The sequence below is a fragment of the Barbus barbus genome, assembly GCF_936440315.1.
Source record: "Barbus barbus genome assembly, chromosome: 18".
Classification (NCBI taxonomy): domain Eukaryota; kingdom Metazoa; phylum Chordata; class Actinopteri; order Cypriniformes; family Cyprinidae; genus Barbus; species Barbus barbus.
The window spans coordinates 8,627,347-8,647,878 of NC_136746.1; the positions used below are offsets into that span (position 1 = coordinate 8,627,347).

The window sequence follows — 20,532 nt, forward strand, 5'->3', positions numbered from 1 at the left end:
TTTTCTTTTTCTTTGTCTGAGACAAAAGTTCTAAAAGTAACTCATCCTAGAGACTGCCAAACTCGCTTTTCACATCTTTTCAGGATGCTATATTTTTTATGACTGATCAGGCTTACAATTATCCTGTATTTGTTCCATTATCTCTCTACCTATCTGTCAATGTGTTAAATCATGCTAGCAATGTGCTAAAACATGTTGGTAACAAGCTAAAACATGCTAGCAATGTGCTAAAACATACTAACATAGGCTAATATGTTAAAACATGCTAGCATTTCTTAAACATGGTAAACTATCAAAATGTTTAAAAATGTTATAAACATACTAGAAACATGCTAAAAATGCAAGGAATGTGCTAAATCATGCTAGCAACTCGCTAAAACATGTCAGCAACTTTCTAAATCATTATGGCAATGTGCTATAATGCTAGCAACTTGTTAAAACATCGTAGTTTTTCATCAGCTGAACTCAAAGATCTAAGACTTGTTCTATGTACACAAAAGGCCCATTTCTCTCAAATATTGTTCACAAATCTGTCTAAATCTGTGTTAGTGAGCACTTCTCCTTTGCCGAGATAATCCATCCACCTCACAGGTGTGGCATATCAAGATGCTGATTAGACAGCATGATTATTCCACAAGTAAACAATACTTTACCAATTGTGTAAAGTATTACCAGAAGTAACCAATTGTGGCCACAATAAAAGGCCACTCTAAAATGTGCAGTTTTATCACACAGCACAATGCCACAGATGTTTTGAGGGAGCGTGCAATTGGCATGCTGACTGCAGGAATGTCCACCAGAGCAGTTGCCCGTGAATTGAATGTTCATTTCTCTACCATAAGCCGAGACGGCTTATGGTAGAGAAATTAACATTCAATTCACGGCGTTTCAGAGAATTTGGCAGTACATCCAACCGGCCTTACAAACGCAGACCATGTGTAACCACACCAGCCCAGGACCTCCACATGCAGCATCTTCACCTCCAAGATCGTCTGAGGCCAGCCACCCAGACAGCTGCTGCAATAATCGGTTTGCATAACCAAAGAATTTCTGCACAAACTGTCAGAAACCGCCTCAGGGAAACTCATCTGCATGCTCGTCGTCCTCATCAGGGTCTCGACCTGACTTCAGTTAATCATCGTAACCGACTTGAGTGGGCAAATGCTCACATTCGATGGCGTCTGGCACTTTGGAGAGGTGTTCTCTTCCCGGATGAATCCCGGTTTTCAGATGGCAGACGGCGTGTATGGCGTCGTGTGGGTGAGCAAACGGTTTGCTGATGTCAACGTTGTGGATCGAGTGGCCCATGGTGGCGGTGGGGTTATGGTATGAGCAGGCGTATGTTATGGACAATGAACACAGGTGAATTTTATTGATGGCATTTTGAATGCACAGAGATACCGTGACGAGATCCTGAGGCCCATTGTTGTGCCATTCATCCACGACCATCACCTCATGTTGCAGCATGATAATGCACGGCCCCGTGTTGCAAGGATCTGTACACGATTCCTGGAAGCTGAAAACATCCCAGTTCTTCCATGGCCAGCATACTCACCGGACATGTCACCCATTGAGCATGTTTGGGATGCTCTGGATCGGCGTATACGACAGCTTGTTCCAGTTCCTGCCAATATCCAGCAACTTCGCACAGCCATTGAAGAGGAGTGGACAACCTGATCAACTCTATGCAAAGGAGATGTGTTGCACTGCGTGAGACAAATGGTGGTCACACCAGATATGGTATGGGCATGGGGTTATGGTATGCCCATAACCCTCCGGACCCCCCCAATACAGTAAAACTGCACATTTTAGAGTGGCCTTTTATTGTGGCCAGCCTAAGGCACACCTGTGCAGTAATCATGCTGTCTAATCAGCATCTTGATATGCCACACCTGTGAGGTGGATGGATTATCTCGGCAAAGGAGAAGTGCTCACTAACACAGATTTAGACAGATTTGTGAACAATATTTGAGAGAAATAGGCCTTTTGTGTACATAGAAAAAGTCTTAGATCTTTGAGTTCAGCTCATGAAAAATGGGGACAAAAACGAAAGTGTTGCGTTTATAATTTTGTTCAGTGTATTATTAAGCATGTTAACAAAAACTAAGAACATGCCAGCAACTGTTAACAATGCCAAGCAACAAGCAGCAGGTGGTTTTGTGAAGGACTAATGGTTTTATGTTAGTCTGATGAGGTCTAATGAGGTCTAAATTAGATTTTATTGTACTGTCTGACTTTTCATGACTTATCTTAGTAAAACATTAAAACTTCAAGTTTTTAATTTGTCAAGCCATCAAACTTTACTTTACTTTGTTGTGCTTTTATTTTCTGATTATGCTTTAGATATTGTTTTCTATGTGAAAAATGAGTTTGAATATACAGAGAATGGGAATGGAAAGAAAGTCTGACCCCTCAGTGTTGTAGCACTGTGGTGGTCTGGACGAGGGGTAGATGGCGTTTTTGGGGTGTGTGGCTCCTTCTCTCTTCAGCCAGCCGGGTGGTGGAGGAGACAGTGGACCCCAGTACGCTTCCTCACACACTGAGCCCAGCAACACTTCTGCAAGTCTGCAGGCTACTGTCTGAACAACACAACACAACAGACAACAACCTCTGACTCCTGCTGTGTGATTGTGAGCATCAACAATCTCATTTACCCAGATCTCACCTTACGAAAACTCTGAGAGCCCCGACTCTCCATAGCCCTCATGACCCGCCGCAGCTGCTGAGTTCCCTGAGCCAAGTGACTAAAACACAAATAGGCATAAGTGATTGCGGGAATTAAAATGATTTAAATATAAGACGATGACTGACTTACTGGATGGACAATACAACACTAATGATTATTATATCATAACTACTGTACATGTGAGCATGTGTCAGTTATTAAGAGACAGAAGGGTGTGGAGGAGGATGATTATGACAAACTTTAGTTTGCAATGGTGTGTCAGTGTCCTGCTCCCTGCAGACTACTGTTTGCAGTGGATGTTGCCTACAGTATGCAGTGTTGCCAAGTTTGTGCTTTTATACTGCTGCTGCATTATCCTACACCAACCCTACACCTAAACTTAGCCCTCTCAGGAGACTTTGTGCATTTTTAGATTAAAAAAAAAACACCATTAGTATGTTTTTAAAGCCTTTTGAATTACGGGGACATAGGCAGTGTCCTCAATCCTCATAAACCACCTTCATATTCTAATACCTCTGTCATACCCATGTCATTATACAAATTTGTGTCCTCATAAACCACATTAACATGCACACACACACACACACACACACATATATTACATATATTATACATATATTATACATATTTTAGTTTTTGATTAATTAAATGCATCCTTGCTTAAAAAAGTATTGATTTCTTTATTTTGATCTTAAAAATTTTCTTAAATCTTGACAGCTTAATACAATGTCAAGAAGATTTAAAAATTCACAGCTGATGTTTCAACAGGTTATTTTGTGGATTATCCAATGGATGATCAAGTCATGTCCATTGCATTATACTGTATGAAACAACAGGTATCTCAATCTTTTTTGTCTTATGTATCTCCATAGGCTAAAGTTCTTCAACAACAACAAAAATGAAATGTGTTCTTTTACATTTACATTATATCAGAATTGTAATACATTCACATTATACTAGATATTTTTAGACTGTAATAATGGTTATTATTAAAATGGCCATTATTACAGTGATTCGCTGCAAAAACACTTTTGTTACAAAAAGACTAAAGTCTAAAAATGTGTGTAGTGTTATTATATATCATTATTTTATGCTTGCTTTTGATTGATTTAAGTGTTTGCATTTCCCCTGTCTTTTGATGCATGTTTGAGAAATATAGAACTGTATTTACAGCATTTACAGTCACAGATTTCTGTCTTAGAGCACTGGACTGAAGAAGAGGGAAGGGCAGCTGAGACAAGTAAAGTGCACTATGCAGAAATCTACCTCTGTTCAGTGTCTTTATAGACTATACTGCACATATAATATGCTACATGTGCACACGTTCTGACACGATTTACATGTCATTTTTGTTTTCTTTCTGGAACTGAAAAAAACTATTTTGTTTAATATGTTGATGATCTGCTAATTTAATCCATTGACAGTCCTAAAGTTGTAGTATGTCAGTATGCCATTTCAAACAAAGACCTCATGTATAAAATCACTTGTGTTATAAGACTGACACCTGCTGGACACGACTGGCACATCCACACCACACACTGGTCATGTTGACACAAGAATAACAGTGGTGTGTTTACACGGTCCCAGTCATATAGTTAATTCACATGGAGTCCATAAATGGATTAAGTCAAGCTGTGCAGTGAATATACAGTGCCCTCCATAAGTATTGGAACCGTAAAGACAAAATTGCTCTGTTGGCTGTGGAGTCAAGACATTTACAAATATGATTAAAAGATGAATATGAGACAAAACTACAGAATGTCACATTTTATTATTAGCCGTTTCAACACATTCATGTTTTACCAAATAAAAAGAACAGCACTTTTAGAGTCCATCCCACTCATTGATGTGAGCATAAGTATTGGGACAGTTGAACATAAGGCAGATATAAAAGATTAAAAGCTATTATTTAGTTGCAGATCCCTTGCACACAATCACAGCAGTGAGTCTGTGACCCATAGACATCACCAGACTCTTGGTCTCATCCTTTGAAATACTTTTCCCAGTCTTTAATGCAGCCAGTTCAAGTTGTTGCTTGTTTTGGGGAGTTTCTGCCTTTACTCTCCTCTTCAGCTGGTGAAATTCATCATCAATCAGATTTAAATCTGGAGATTGACTTGGGCAATCTAAGACTTTCCATTTCTTTGCCCTTATAAATTCCTTGACTGAACTGGCAGGGTGTTTTGGGTCATTGTCCTGATGCAATATGAAGCATTTCCCAATGAATCTGGTGGCATTTTCTTGAATATTGGTAGGCAAGATGGTTTTGTACCTTTCCAAATGCATTCTGCTACTGTCATCATACATTAAGTCATCAGTAAAGTTGAGAGGGCCTGTTCCAGAGGCAGCCATGCATGCCCATGCCATGACACCACCTCCACCATGCTTTACAGATAAGGCTGTATGCTTGGGATCATTTACCGATCCCTTTTTTTCGCCACATTTTTGCTTTTCCATCACTTAGATAAAGGTTCATCTTTGTCTCATCGGTCCATAAACACAGTTCCAAAACTCTTCTGGCTTACCTTTGTGCTTTTTTGCAAACTCTAATCTTGCCTTTCTATATTTGGTGCTGGTCAGAGGTTTGCATCTTGCTGTGTAGCATCTGTAATTCTGTGTCAAAGTCTCCTGAGGACAGTAGATTGTCAGAGCATCACCCCAGCTTTCTGGAAGTTGTTGGTGATTTTACAGACACGTCTTTTAGGGTTCATTTTCACAGCTTTTATGAGTTGTCTGTCATCAACTACTGTTGTTTTCTCAGCCGATCAGGTCGTTGTTGGTGTCGCGTAGCCAGACCTTCAGACTGATGGCTGAAGGTCTGGAATAGATGGCCGCATTCATTGGCCAAGGCCCGCCCATGAGTCCATTTGACCGACATGTCAAACAACCAATCATAGTTTGTTTCGTTTAGCATGTTTCAAGGGTGTGGAAATGTCGATAATAACAAATAACAATAACAAACAGGTGTGTGAAACTCTCGGATGTATTTTAAAGATTCAATGCCGCAAAATTTAAATATTCCACATACTTTTGAAAATCCAGCATTTAGTTGACTCAACTATCTTTGTTTCCCGGCGGACCGAAAATAAACGCGACACTCGCTTCTCCCAGAAATCCAGTTTAATTCAACCAGTCAGATGATGACTTCAACATTAATGAAGTGTTTCCAGAAAAGTGTGCCATATGCATCAGATGTTTAACCAACGGTCCGTGGGTGTGACGTCTGAGGCTGAGACTAGGTAGTTGTTGGTTGCTGGTGTCACTGGTGGTTTCCAAACTCTTGGTTTTTGCTAGAGCTCTAACTGACTTCCAAATTGCTTGCTTTTCTCTCAAAGTCAGCTCCCTCGTCTTCTTCCTGGTTTGTGTGTCATGATCGAATGCAAGATTCAGAATGCAGAAGTAATGGATATAACTGATACGACACATTCCCTGCTTTTAATATCTGAAGAATTAATGCAACAGGACACAGCTGATCACTTAGAAAGACCTGTGAGGCAACTGCTCCAATACTTATGCTCACATCAGATAGAGGGATGAAACTCTAAAAGTGCTGAACTTCTTAGCTGGTAAAACATCTGTTGAATCACCCAATAATAAAATGTAATATTCTGTAGTTTTGTCTCATATTCATCTTTTAATCATATTTGTAAATGTCTTGACTCCACAGCCAACAGAGCAATTTTGTCTTTACTGTTCCAATACTTTTGGAGGGCACTGTATGTGCATAGCTGCATGAGTGCTCAATATAAAGGCCAGAGAATTGTGGTTACAGAGTCTGAGAGTAGTAACGTGCACACTCACCCTTTTCTCAGCAGCGACAGGTATGCGCTCTGAAGAGCTGCCTGCAGGAAAAAGCCTGGGTCCACGTCAAAATTTGGGACTAATGTACCACTTTTAGCGGTTTTGGAACTTGGCGTGCAAACAGTCTAGTGAACAAGACACATGCAATGTAATGATGGCCGGAAATGAACACAGATAAATAAAAAAAATTACCAATTTTAGACTCTATATATAACATATAATACACACAGAACACATTCTTGCATTTACAGTCCGTGCTTATACAAGCTAACTGTCTCTAAATTTGAATCAATCATGCATGAGACAACGCAGCGAGACACACCAAGAAAACAGTTAGAGACATGTCTACACAGAAAAACATGTTCGGAGTAAACCAGCCCCTGACAAGATGTAAAACACACACAGACCTTGTCAAGCTCTTGCAGGTACAGCAGGCCAGCATCACAGGCCATGAGGTAACAGGACAGGCACTCTTCCTCTCTCTCGGACAGTCTAACACGGGAAGCACCTGACATAGACTGATGGTCCAAAGACAAACCTGAACATTCATAGAAAACAATTAGGTTAAGACTCACTCAGGTCAAGAGAGAATGAAATATAGTTTAAGCATGGAGCCAAGACGTGCAAAATTAATACAGCAAAGCACTACATCTGCAATTACAGTACTGCTGATTAGACTTAATTAGACATGTGAAACAAAAACGGATTTCTATGTTTGGTACAGTCAATTCTTAAATGGTATGTGCCAATTAATACATATAATTGAGAAACACCATGAGAGCAAATAACTGTTTATCAAAAAAAATTGTCTTTTTAAATGAAATTAGAAGGACTTCATAATTTATTTGGTCTATCTATAACATTCCATCCAGGGCTCCGGCAGGGCAAGATGCAGAAACTATAGACAAACAAATATTTGAACCTCCTAGAAAATGCTTTGATATCTCAGATTTACCAAGACTTCTGCCTACATTGTATTTTCCCAGAAGTCACTAGTTCCATCCAAATATGAGGAAATACACAGAGGAGAAATAAAAATGAGGAACTATGCAATTAGTGTAACTTTACCACATAACTGTTAAAAAAAAAGAGTTCCCCATCTATACAAATCTGAAGAGAAGAGTTGTAGACAGCAACCATAATTAACACTCAACAAGTGCCTAATGCAAGTGAAACTGGCTTTGATGAGCAGAGAAAATAAAACTGTATAAGGAACTACAACATAATACAAGATAGATAGATAGATAGATAGATAGATAGACAGATAGACAGATAGATAGATAGATAGATAGATAGATAGATAGATAGATAGATAGATAGATAGATAGATAGATAGACAGATAGACAGATAGATAGATAGATAGATAGATAGATAGATAGATAGATAGATAGATAGATAGATAGATAGATAGATAGATAGACAGATAGACAGATAGATAGATAGATAGATAGATAGATAGATAGATAGATAGATAGATATAACAGCACATACTTTTTTGCACTTGTGAGAGAATGTTATGTACTGTATTAAAAATCATGGAAAATTCGAACGTAAGTCAAGTCAAGTCAAGTCTGCTTTATTGGGACATTACACAAATACAGGATGAGTAAAATGCTGGAAAAACCCGTTTTTAAATAATAACTAGTTATATATAGAAGCTTCCCTGTAGACAATGACGTAAAACTGCCTTTTTTTCCCCTTGTGGTTACATTCTGTCCAAGGATATGATATAAGCAGTGACACACTCCTATCCACGCACTTCTCTATGACTGCAATGCCAACCTTTCTTTCAGTGTACACTTTAGCCTGGGTATGAATCCAATAAAAGCATGCCTGAAGCAAATATTCAGTGGAATGCAGCAATGGGAATTGCTTAATAACTCTATAAATACACATTAAAATAGCTCCGACAGTTAAAAGGATCATATTAAGAACTTTGTCTTTTAACTTTAGCGTCTAAATAATAATACATTTTTTTCAGTTAAGAGCAACTACATCTCATTAAACCTCAGAGAACTTTTAAGTTTTTCACACAATTAAAGAGGTTGTGTCAATGCTGAACGGTTGCAGGACGCTACAACACATTCTATAATTAGCTGAATATTTAGAACTCACGCATACAGAATGTTAATTGCCTTGTCATCATAACTTAATTATACAATAATGAGGGAGGATTAATGAGCTGTCAGTGATTTCTCAACTGTTCATACCTTTGATGACAAAGGCCTCTGCCAGCATGCGTAGTTGGTAGACAGGCTTCTCGTGGCGGGTGAAATCATCCACACCTGCTCTGGCACACATGCCCTGGGCGTCCCTGTAGCGTCCCTGAACGTAGTGCACTTTAGCCAGCAGGAGCAGAGCTTCATTCAGGTAGTGCGGCTACAGGGGAAAAGACCAAAAATCACTGATAATTAGGGCTGAACAATTTGAGGAAAAAAATCAAATTGTGATTTTTACAATAAAAATTGTGATTGCGATTTAAAAATATTTATAGGGCTTGTTTAGGCTCTTTTGTTAATCAGTATTTCTCATTACAAGTATGGGAAGATGCGAGAGAGATGAGTTTTTGTGGAGCAACATTTACTGTAAACGGAACTGAGACACTGAAAACAGCAGATCATGAGCTGCTCACGTATAAATTTAAATGAACACAGTGCCATACTTCACTCTGAAACACATAATGCATATATTTATTTAATTACTTCCCAGACTTTGGAAATTTTAAATTGCATTAAGCCATTTCATGACTTTGGTTTTATTTTAATTTATTTTTTATTTTTTTTGCATTAACCCTCTACCCCTCTAAATTTTCTTCTAAGAACAATGACAAAAAAACAAACCATACATTTCCTTTGTTTTTTTTTTTATGATAAAATATCAAACAATACAGTATTAATAAATGTGCAAATCAATACAGTATAAATAAATAAAGTACTTTTTTAAGCACAAAGAAAAAAGTGCTCAGAAAAGTGATGTTTTGAGAAAAAAAAACTGTTGCACCATTGTTCGCAGATACTTAATGGTTTGATATTTTGTTTTCTAACTAAGTTAATAAAACATTTAATATTTAAAAAATGTAAGCACACACAACTAAACTAAATCCCCCAAAGTGCTTCTGTAATCCATAAGCCCTTTCTTCTCTTTCTCAGAGATGCTTAACTGACAGAGAGACTTTAGAAACAGAGAAACTCAGGTAGGTGCTGTGCCAGACCTCCAAGTGTCCTCTGCTTAGGATGCTGTCGAGGTGAGCTTTGGCTCGGGCTAGTTTGGGCTGTGATTGTTCAGTCAGAAATGTAGAATTCTTCAGCAGGGTCATGTTCTCCAGCAGACATTCCTCCAACAGAGCTTCTGCCAGCAGCAGTGTCCTGTAATCATCTACAGACAAACAGAGAGGGAAGTTGGGCAAAGGTTGAAGAAGAAAGACTAGAACATGCTTGATGTTGGCTGATTATGGTACCTTCTTTGGGTTACTTTAAGGATAAAATGCTCACCAGCAACATTGTATCTAAAATACTGTTTTGTTAAAAAACAACTTCATGGTGCCATTTTTCATCCAACGGTGGACTTTATCATGCCAGAATGTCTAGCTTGGATACTAATCTACAACAGCATTCTGATCAGGTTTAGAGAGTTAAGTGTTTGTTTTAACTTAAGAGTATACAGTACAGCAAGAAGGTGCATATTTTGTGTAAACTCTGTGGATGAGATGTTTCCTGTTTGGTTTAACTTTTCACTCCCTATTCAATCTAGACTTGTGTTATACTGTATGTCAGGTTTATGCATGCCATTTCCTTACTGAATATGAAGTAACTGCAGTACATCACTTAAAAACCCTTGGTAGCATTTATAAAATACACTGAATACTATGTTCTGTGGCCACCGTTTACTGACTGAGTTTGTTTCCCCACTGGGAAATTAGTGTTTGCAATGGTGAACAAGACGTGCTGGGTAAGAGACCGGATTTGGACAGTGGTGGACACACCTCCTGGGAGTGCCATGTGTTAACCTCTAGATTACTGCTGTTGATTTAACAATGAACATGAGACATGTTTAAGCAGCATGTTTATCTTTTACCACCTTTGTGAAATTGAGAAAGTGAGAGGACTGGGTTTTTAATTCTAAACCTTAAAGAGATAATTCATCCAAAAAAGTAACATTTATTTACATTTGTCATGCCACTGTAGGCCAAATTGAGTTTTTTCTTCTTCTGTGGAACACCAATTTAGCAGACAGTCCATACTCCTGTTTTCCTTACAGTGAAAGCATACACTGTAATATATATATATATATATATACTGTAAAATGTATGTTAAAAAACCAGCAGCTGAGGTTGACAAATTTTTACCATAAAAATATGGTAGCAACATTTTAGGTTTTACAGTTTTAACTTAAATTTACAGGTAAATACCGTAATTTTATTAACTGATATAATGTTAATATATAACCTAGTGAAGTAGTGAAATCTTTGTACCTTTGTAATACACTGATAACCACCAACAGCAGGTGGTGATGAGAGTCACATGATGAACCAAAGCCCATTACAAGCAGCTTTTAAATATTAACATATTTAGAAGGTGTACAGTGTCATTCGCACAAACACTAAACACCATCATGATAACACACATGAAACTTAAATAATGCAATACATATTAAATTAACAACATTAGGGCCCGGTTTCACAGACAGGGCTTAGACTAAGCCAGGATTAGGCCATTGTTCAATTAGTTCATTTAAGTAATTTTTATAAACGCGTCTTAGAAAAACCATTACTGTTGTGCCTCTAAAGACAAAACAAAGGCACTGATATGTTTTAAGATCAGTCAGTGCAAGTTTATTTCAGTTGAAACAGCTCAGACTTACATTTTAGTCTAGAACTAGGCTTAAGCCTTGTTTGTGAAACCGAGGGTAGATGTAACGTACAACCCTAATGTACAAAACTGATAAACTAAGAAACATAGGCCTGTTATTTCAACAAAAAAACATCAAACTTGAAATGTAATGCAGGGAATTCCTGGAATGTCAATTTAGGGTTATTCACTGTAAATTATATGTTCTTTTTCACTTCCAAAACGGTATACTACCGTAAAATGACATGTAATGTCCAATACAGATTTTCGCTGTATAGGGGACCTTACCTTTAATCATTTAACAGGTTTTCACTGTAGCATTTTTACAGTCTTTTACCGTTAAATTCACTGTCATTTTTTACAGTGTACACTACCATTCAAAATGTTTGGGTTGGTAAGATTTTTTTTTAAGTCTTTTATGCTTACCAAGGTTGCATTTATTTGATCAAAAATTCTGTAAAACGGTTATATTTTGAAATCGTATTACAATTTAAAAGAACTGCTTTCTACTTTCTACTATTTTAAAATGCAACTTATTCCTGTAATGCAAAGCTGAAATTTGTCTTTAGTGTTGCATGATCCTTCAGAAACGATTATAACATGCTGATTTGGTGCTCAAGAATGATTTGTCATTATTATCAATGTTTAAAAAAAAAATAATTTGTGCTGCTTAATATTTATTTATGATAATTATTTGATCAATAGAAAGAAATTACAGCATTTATTTGAAACATATATCTTTTGTAACATTATAAAGGTCTTTGATCAATTTCATGCATCCTTACTGAATAGAAATGTAACTTTTTTCAGTAACAAAAATCTTACTGACAGTAGAAGGTTGTCTAGAAAATGAATGCATAATGTACAACAGGGGTCACCAAACTCGGTCCTGGAGGGCCGGTGTCCTGCAGAGTTTAGCTCCAACTTGCCTCAACACACCTGCATGGACGTGTCAAGTACCTAATACCTTGATTAGCTGCTTCAAGTGTGTTTGAATATGGATAGAGCTAAACTCTATTTTAGGACCAAGTTTGGTGACCACTGATGTACATCAACTGGTGGACACTTTGCTATCCCGTAATGACCCAGGATTTGAGAAACCCAAAAATTTGGCAAGAAAAAGCAAGAAAGTATGAGTTTGGTAGTGCCAAGATAGTTGTTCCTCAGAGTATAATTGTAGTTGTTTAACAACAACACCAAGGTAACATCACCTGGTCAAAGGTAAATGCCAACAGTAGTGTGTTTGGGATATTTATAGCCTTCTACACATCTGCATCAACATAATAGTGGAGGAACGCAACATCAAATTCAGTACATAACCCAAAGAGAGGGTGAGTAAATTATGACACTATTGCTTTAAGTTTCTACCTGTATTAACTAAAGGGTGTGTGCATGCATTTACAACTCTGATTCACATGAGTAACTGGCTTTATACACAGTCAGTCTCTCTCTCTCTCTCTCTCTCTCTCTCTCTCTCTCTGAGTGCACTGACAATACAAATCTAAACGCAAAAACCGAAGTCTCAATAAGTGCATGTGAGTTTCTGTAACTGATAACAGAACATAAACACGGGCAGAGTTTAACAGAAAGGTGCAAAGTTCATGCGGAACAAGACACACACTCTCCCTCACTCATCACTGCTGGCTCTCCTCTATTAAATTCTATTCTATTCTATTGTGGCACGCGCACTTACCGTCGTCATGCAGGCGCGCGGCAGCGAGCTGGTCCAGTAAAGACGGTATTTTGTCCCACTGACACTCCGCGCGGCAGCGCTCGACCTCCGCCTCTAAGCGGTACTGAGAGAAGGAGAGCCGCGATGACATCCCGCCCGCGTCTCTGTGTCCGCGCTCCACCGACACCAGAGGAGTGACTGCCGGCTGACAACGGGAAACTCACTGAGCATGTGCAAACAAACATTACAAGACTTTGCCCGTTTCAGTGACTGAAGAATATGATCGGTTTTGATGAGCTTTCCAGCCCAGTTGCACCAAACTTTGTAAAACACATTAAATTTCACTCAGCGTTCCCTCATGACATTTTACTTTATATTCTAATCAGCATCTCTTTAGTTGGCTACACAGTAGGCTATAGTTGAAAGAACTTTAAGAATATCGCAAAATTTAAGGGTTAGAACTAAAACTTTTAATCAAAGTCCCTTTAAGGGTATTCTACAGTCTTCGGTTTAATCAAAGTATTTAATCAATGAATGAAATGTATGAATGAAAAATGTCATAATTAATATTAGCCTAGCTGTGAAAAAATATTAAATATATTATTATAATTATAGCCTAGATAATTTATTGTCTTATCTGTTGCGCTAATATTCACCAGCATGTTGGGCTCATGAATATTAATCAATTTGTCTGCTTTTGATCAAATGAACTGATTTGCGGAATCAAAACGTGGGCGGTGACATGTAGGCCTAGCTAATGGAATCGGTTTTGTTTTATGCAAATAGCTACATTTTCACATTTTCACTACGGATATGCAAAATTAATGTTTTTGCATATGGTTGCTACGTCCTTTGACAAATAGGCTATTTTAGAGCTGAGGAAAAATTCCATGATTTCCTGATTACTTTCCATGATTTTTTTTTTTTTTCAACCCTGGAAATTCCATTTCTAATATTCACAATATAATATATTCACAGGTTAGTGGGAAGTCTAACTCTCTGTTAAGAAAAATGTCATAGAAAAAATAATTAATTAATAAAATACATTGCAATGCTCTTAAAACTTCTAAAATCAGTCCAGCTGCTGGTCTCACTGATTTAGACTAGTCTGATCTTCCTGGTTGGTCATTATTTGGTGCATGCTGGTCATAGCTGGATAACCAGCAATTATGTTCCAAAACCCAGCTGAACCACCTATATGTTGATAATAACCAGCTTGGAGCAGCTAAAAACAACCAGAAACCAGCTATAGACCAGACTTATATAGTTCCCCCCAAAAAATGAAAATTAGCTGAAAATTTACCTTGGAGTTTGTTTCTTCATCAGAACAGATTTAGAAAAAATGTATATCACTTGCTCATAAATGGATCCTCTACAGTTAATGGGTTCAAACAGCTGATAACAACATTATAATAAACACCTTGTGAAGTAAAAAGCTGCATGTTAGTAATTAACAAATTCATCAAGATGTTTTAACGTTAAAACTGTTGCTTCCAGCTAAAATTCAAGTCGTCTAACCGTAATATTGTTTTCTCCAATGAAAAACGTTGTCTTGAATCAGGAGAGAAATACACACAGATCAAGCACCATAAAAGTAAAAATAGTCCATAACAGTTAAACAATGTCAGTAGATTTTTCTGTGAGAGGACAACAGGGGATGGACTTTTCTCTGGAATAAGCATTATTATGAATTATTGACTGGTAATTTGGCCAAAAAAAAAAACGACAATTTAAAGTAAAAATAAATTAATGTTGGATTTGTTTCTTATAAACACAGCTTTTCCATGCACAAGACTTTAGTGGATACACTGAAGTGGTGTGGATTATTGTGATGTTTTTAGCAGCTGTTTGGACTCTCCTCCTGACGGCACCCATTCACTGCAGAGGATCCACTGCTGAGCAAGTGATATACAGGTGCTGGTCATAAAATTAGAATATCATGAAAAAGTTTATTTCAGTAATACCATTCAAAAAGTGAAACTTGTATATTAGATTCATTCATTACACACAGACTGATATATTTCAAATGTTTATTTCCTTTAATTTTGATGATTATAACTGACAACTAATGAAAGTCTAAGAAATGAAAATTAGAATATTGTGAAAATGTTCAATATTGAAGACCCCTGGTGCCACACTCTAATCAGCTAATTAACTCAAAACACCTGCAAAAGCCTTTAAATGGTCTCTCAGTCTAGTTCTGTAGGCTACACAATCATGGGGAAGACTGCTGACTTGACAGTTGTCCAAAAGGCGACCATTGACACCTTGCACAAGGAGGGCAAGACACAAAAGGTCATTGCTAAAGAGGCTGGCTGTTCACAGAGCTCTGTGTCCAAGCACATTAATAGAGAGGCGAAGTGAAGGACAAGATGTGGTAGAAAAAAAGTGTACAAGCAATAGGGATAACCGCACCCTGGAGAGGATTGTGAAACAAAACCCATTCAAAAATGTGGGGGAGATTCACAAAGAGTGGACTGCAGCTGGAGTCAGTGCTTCAAGAACCACCACGCACAGACGTATGCAAGACATGGGTTTCAGCTGTCGCATTCCTTGTGTCGAGCCACTCTTGAACAAGAGACAGCGTCAGAAGCGTCTTGCCTGGGCTAAAGACAAAAAGGACTGGACTGCTGCTGAGTGGTCCAAAGTTTTTTGCATTTCCTTTGGAAATCAAGGTCCCAGAGTCTGGAGGAAAAGAGGAGAGGCACATAATCCACATTGCTTGAGGTCCAGTGTAAAGTTTCCAGTCATTGATGGTTTGGGGTGCAATGTCATCTGCTGGTGTTGGTCCATTGTGTTTTCTGAGGTCCAAGGTCAACGCAGCCGTCTACCAGGAAGTTTTAGAGCACTTCATGCTTCCTGCTGCTGACCAACTTTATAGAGATGCAGATTTCATTTTCCAACAGGACTTGGCACCTGCACACACTGCCAAAGCTACCAGTACCTGGTTTAAGGACCATGGTATCCCTGTTCTTGATTGGCCAGCAAACTCGCCTGACCTTAACCCCATAGAAAACCTATGGGCTATTGTGAAGAGGAAGATGCAATATGCCAGACCCAACAATTCAGAAGAGCTGAAAGCCACTATCAGAGCAACATGGGCTCTCATAACACCTGAGCAGTGCCACAGACTGATCGACTCCATGCCACGCCGCATTGCTGCAGTAATCCAGGCCAAAGGAGCCCCAACTAAATATTGAGTGCTGTACATGCTCATACTTTTCAGTTGGCCAACATTTCTAAAAATCATTTTTTTTGCATTGGTCTTAACTGATATTCTAATTTTCTGAGATACTGAATTTGGGACTTTCATTAGTTGTCAGTTATAATCATCAAAATTAAAGGAAATAAACATCTGAAATATATCAGTCTGTGTGTAATGAATGAATCTAATATACAAGTTTCACTTTTTGAATGGTATTACTGAAATAAATCAACTTTTTCATGATATTCTAATTTTATGACCAGCACCTGTATACATTTCTTCAAATCCATTCAGACAAAGAAACAAACTCATCTACATCTAAGATGCCCTGAGAATGAGTCCATTTCCAACAATAAAAGAAATAAGACTTGCAAAACTAACCCTGCATCCCAATGTGCATACTATCCACCCCATCTCGTTAATATAACGGTCCTAAACTATCTAAGCTAATAGATTGTGTAAAAAAATGTAAAAGATTGGATGACCAATAATTTCCTCCTATTAAATTCAGATAAGACAGAGATATTATTTATTGGACCAATAAACAGTACACAGAATCTCTTGGATTACAATTTGCAACTAGACGGATGCACTGTTACGTCCTCTAAAGTCAAAAATCTGGGTGTTATATTAGACAGCAACTTGTCCTTTGAAAATCATATTTCCCATGTTACAAAAACAGCATTCTTCCATCTTAGAAACATTGCCAAGCTTTCGAAACATGCTACCTGTTTCTGATGCAGAAAAGCTAGTTCGTGCATTCATGACCTCTAGACTGGACTATTGTAATGCACTGCTAGCTAGTTGTCCTGCATCTTCAATAAACAAGCTACAGATAGTCCAAAATGCAGCGGCTAGAGTTCTTACCAGGTCAAGAAAATATGATCATATTACCCCAATTTTACAGTCTCTGCACTGGCTACCTATTCAGTTCCATATCATTTACAAAATATTATTACTTGCCTATAAGGCCCTAAATGGTTTAGCTCCTGCGTACCTAACTTGTCTTTTACCACGCTACAATCCAACCCGCTCCCTAAGGTCGCAAAACTCTGGACTTTTGGTAGTACCTAGTACCTTTTGGTAGTACCTCTAATGGACATAGCAAAGTCCACTAAAGGAGGTAGAGCTTTTTCACATTTGGCTCCCAAACTCTGGAATAGCCTTCCTGATAACATTCGGGGTTCAGACACACTTTCTCTGTTTAAATCTAGATTAAAGACACATCTCTTTAGCCAAGCATTCACATAATGCATCTTATAATCTTGTACTGCAGTTATATCTGATCAAATGTACATTATTATTATTCTTTACCTTGGGTTGAACAAATTATTTTTGCTTAGATGGAACAGCAGCTACACTAATTATGTCTCTATTTGTTTCTCTGTTTCTGCCACGGGATTAACATCCCATGGTATCTATCTAGTAATGACAGAAGCTTCAGTCTGGATCCAACCCTTAAATGATCTGAGATGACCGAACACCTGAGAAAAGATAATGCCAACCCCTCAGAGGACCTCAGAGGATGCCAACGCTCAGACAACATACAGAATTACCAAATTTTGCCATAAATTAAATATATTAAGGTTCTGCAATATATAAATATATTGTGGGAACGTAATTTCCTGTAGAGCTGCTTTGCAACGATTTGTATCGTAAAAAGCGCTATACAAATAAACTTGAACTTCAACTATCTGCCCTAAATAGTATTGAAAATTACTACTATCACATAGAATTTAGGATGGATAGTATGCACATTGGGACACAAGCTAAGTCTCAGTCTTGTGACAGGAATGTGTTAAGTGTCTGTTTAGACCATAAATGTAGTTTAACAGGTCTTTTTTTTTCAAAGCAAGGCCTTGTCCTTGACGACTAGCCTATGTCCTACTATTTCCCTGAAATCCCTCACTGCTGGATGACTAAATCTATTTAACCAATTATATTGTGTAAACTATTTGCAGGGCTTGTTGTAAATGAATTATCAGATCAAGAGAGGGAGCTGCTTCCATCATAGTCTGGAATGAGACCAAGTCATGAGCCTGTTTAGATGAAAATACTGACTAATTTGATGCAAAACCTGCCACAGAATGCAAATGGCAAGAAAATGAGACGCCTGTCCTCAACCTTACGAAACAGTGACGCCATCTAGTGGACGACAAACTGAGCTTCAACTGACATATGTACATCCACAAAACCTTAGCCTATAAAATGGACTGCATTTTAATGTTCTTACTAACTATTGCTTTAAGGTCACACCTGCTAGCTTTGAAGTCATCCGCATGCTGGTAGCGTAACTCCTGAACTTGGAACAACTTATGCCAAAAAAACACATTTAGAGTAGCTACTTTTTAAGTAGCCTAGTACATTACATATATATATATATATATTTCCAGATATCAAAATACCACTGGTTTTATAAACTTCATAAAGTCCAATAATGAAACAATCACTCATCGACCGCCTATAAAATATCCATTATCCACCTACATTCAATACTTGCTAGGAAACATCACGCACTACTGCTATCCTAAAGTCTCATTTCTACAACACCAAGAACGAACCAGCCGTCGGAAAATAGCCTTGGCCCTCTCATTTTCTTTGCAGAGGTTTGCCATGCAGATGACCGTGGTGACTGATTAACTAGGCGCAAAATCATCATATGAGAGTTATAAGTGAGCCCATTCATTCCTCGGCTATGCTGTGTGTGGATTATTACCTGCCCAGTGCGCTAGACTCGGCTTTATGACGCACTACTCAAATCCAATCAGCGTGAAGCCGTGCTGACCTGGAAAAAAATCATCTGCTTCATTTATCATTTATTTTTATTCTTGATATCGCTTTGAAATTTGAGAATGTAATTCTTAGGCTCAATAGGATTTAAAAAAGTGCATAAAAAATAAATAAATAAATAAATATCGCTTTGAAATTTGAGAATGTAATTCTTAGGCTCAATAGGATAAAAAAGGTACATAAAAAAAGAAAAGAAAAAAAAAAACGGAGCCACTGGAATTCGGTATATATATAGCACTTGCATATTGCTCTTTGATTTTTATTGTTTCCATTGCATGCTTCCTTTCCATTACTTCAAATGCATTTTTAAGTCGCTTTGGATAAAAGCATAAATGACTAAATGTAAATGTACAACCCAAATCCCGGAAACGTTGGGATGTTTTTTAAATTTGAACAAAATGAAAACTAAAAGACTTTCAAATCACATGAGGCAATATTTTATTCACAGTAGAACATAGATAGCATAACAAATGTTTAAACTGAGAAATTTTACAATTGTATGCACAAAATGAGCTAATTTCAAATTTGATGCCTGCTGCAGGTCTTAAAATAGTGTACCATGGTGCAGCATCTTCTCTTCTTTTCAAAACAGTTTGAAGACGTCTGGGCATTGAGGTTATGAGTTTCTGGAGTTTTAATGTTGGAATTTGGTCCCATTCTTGCCTGATATAGGTTTCCAGCTGCTGAAGAGTTTGTGGCCGTCTTTGACGTATTTTTCGTTAAATGATGTGCCAAATGTTCTCTATCGGTGAAAGATCTGGACTGCAGGCAGGCCAATTCAGCACCTGGACTATTCTACTATGAAGCCATGCTGTTGTAATAGCTGCAGTATGTGGTTTTGCATTGTCCTGCTGAAATACACGTCATCTGGAGGGGAGCATATGTTGCTCTAAAACCTTTATATAACTTTCAGTATTCAAAGTGCCCTCCAAAACATGCAAGCTGCCCATACTGTATGCACTTATGCACCCCCATACCATCAGAGATGCTGGCTTTTGAACTGAACGCTGATAACACGCTGGAAGGTCTCCCTCCTTTTTAGCCCGGAGGACACAGCGTCCATGATTTCCAACAAGAATGTCAAATTTGGACTCGTCTGACCATAGAACACTTTTCCACTCTGAAACAGTTCTGACCATGTTCACATATGGCTTCCTTTTTGCATGATAGAGCTTTAATTGACTCTCAGACATCCCTTTTATAGCTAATCATGCTACAGACCTGATGTCAATTAACTTAGTTGCTAGATATTCGGGTTGTAAATATAATTAGCTTTAAGGTTTAGAGTTTTGTGACTTTTCAGTAGCTATATATGAGCAAGACATATTTTTATGGTTTGTTATTATTATTGCTGGAAAATTAGGTATAGCTTTTAATATAGTGCATTCTTTCTTCCAACTTGTCTAATTATTAAATTGAATGAAAAACATTTTTAAAAGATGTTATTCTAATAAGAGTTAAAAAGCTGAGCCACTAGAATTCAGTATATTTTCTTATACATCGCTGAAATTTAGCTTTACATGATTACAT

General features: G+C 37.7%; 1 protein-coding gene across 1 annotated transcript in view; it reads right to left on the reverse strand.

Moving 5' to 3' along the window:
• LOC306884319 (tetratricopeptide repeat protein 7A-like) overlaps window positions 1–13,206 on the reverse strand; it is a 49,657-nt gene extending 36,451 nt beyond the window's left edge. Inside the window, exons 1-7 of the mRNA XM_079440070.1 lie at window positions 13,029–13,206; window positions 9,700–9,863; window positions 8,699–8,867; window positions 6,895–7,025; window positions 6,488–6,612; window positions 2,666–2,744; window positions 2,410–2,579 (exon numbers count right to left, since the gene is read on the reverse strand). Coding sequence (XP_079296196.1) covers window positions 2,410–2,579; window positions 2,666–2,744; window positions 6,488–6,612; window positions 6,895–7,025; window positions 8,699–8,867; window positions 9,700–9,863; window positions 13,029–13,158 — 968 coding nt within the window. The 5' untranslated portion in view covers window positions 13,159–13,206. The remainder of the gene's footprint in view (window positions 1–2,409; window positions 2,580–2,665; window positions 2,745–6,487; window positions 6,613–6,894; window positions 7,026–8,698; window positions 8,868–9,699; window positions 9,864–13,028) is intronic.
• Window positions 13,207–20,532: the final 7,326 nt, after the last annotated feature.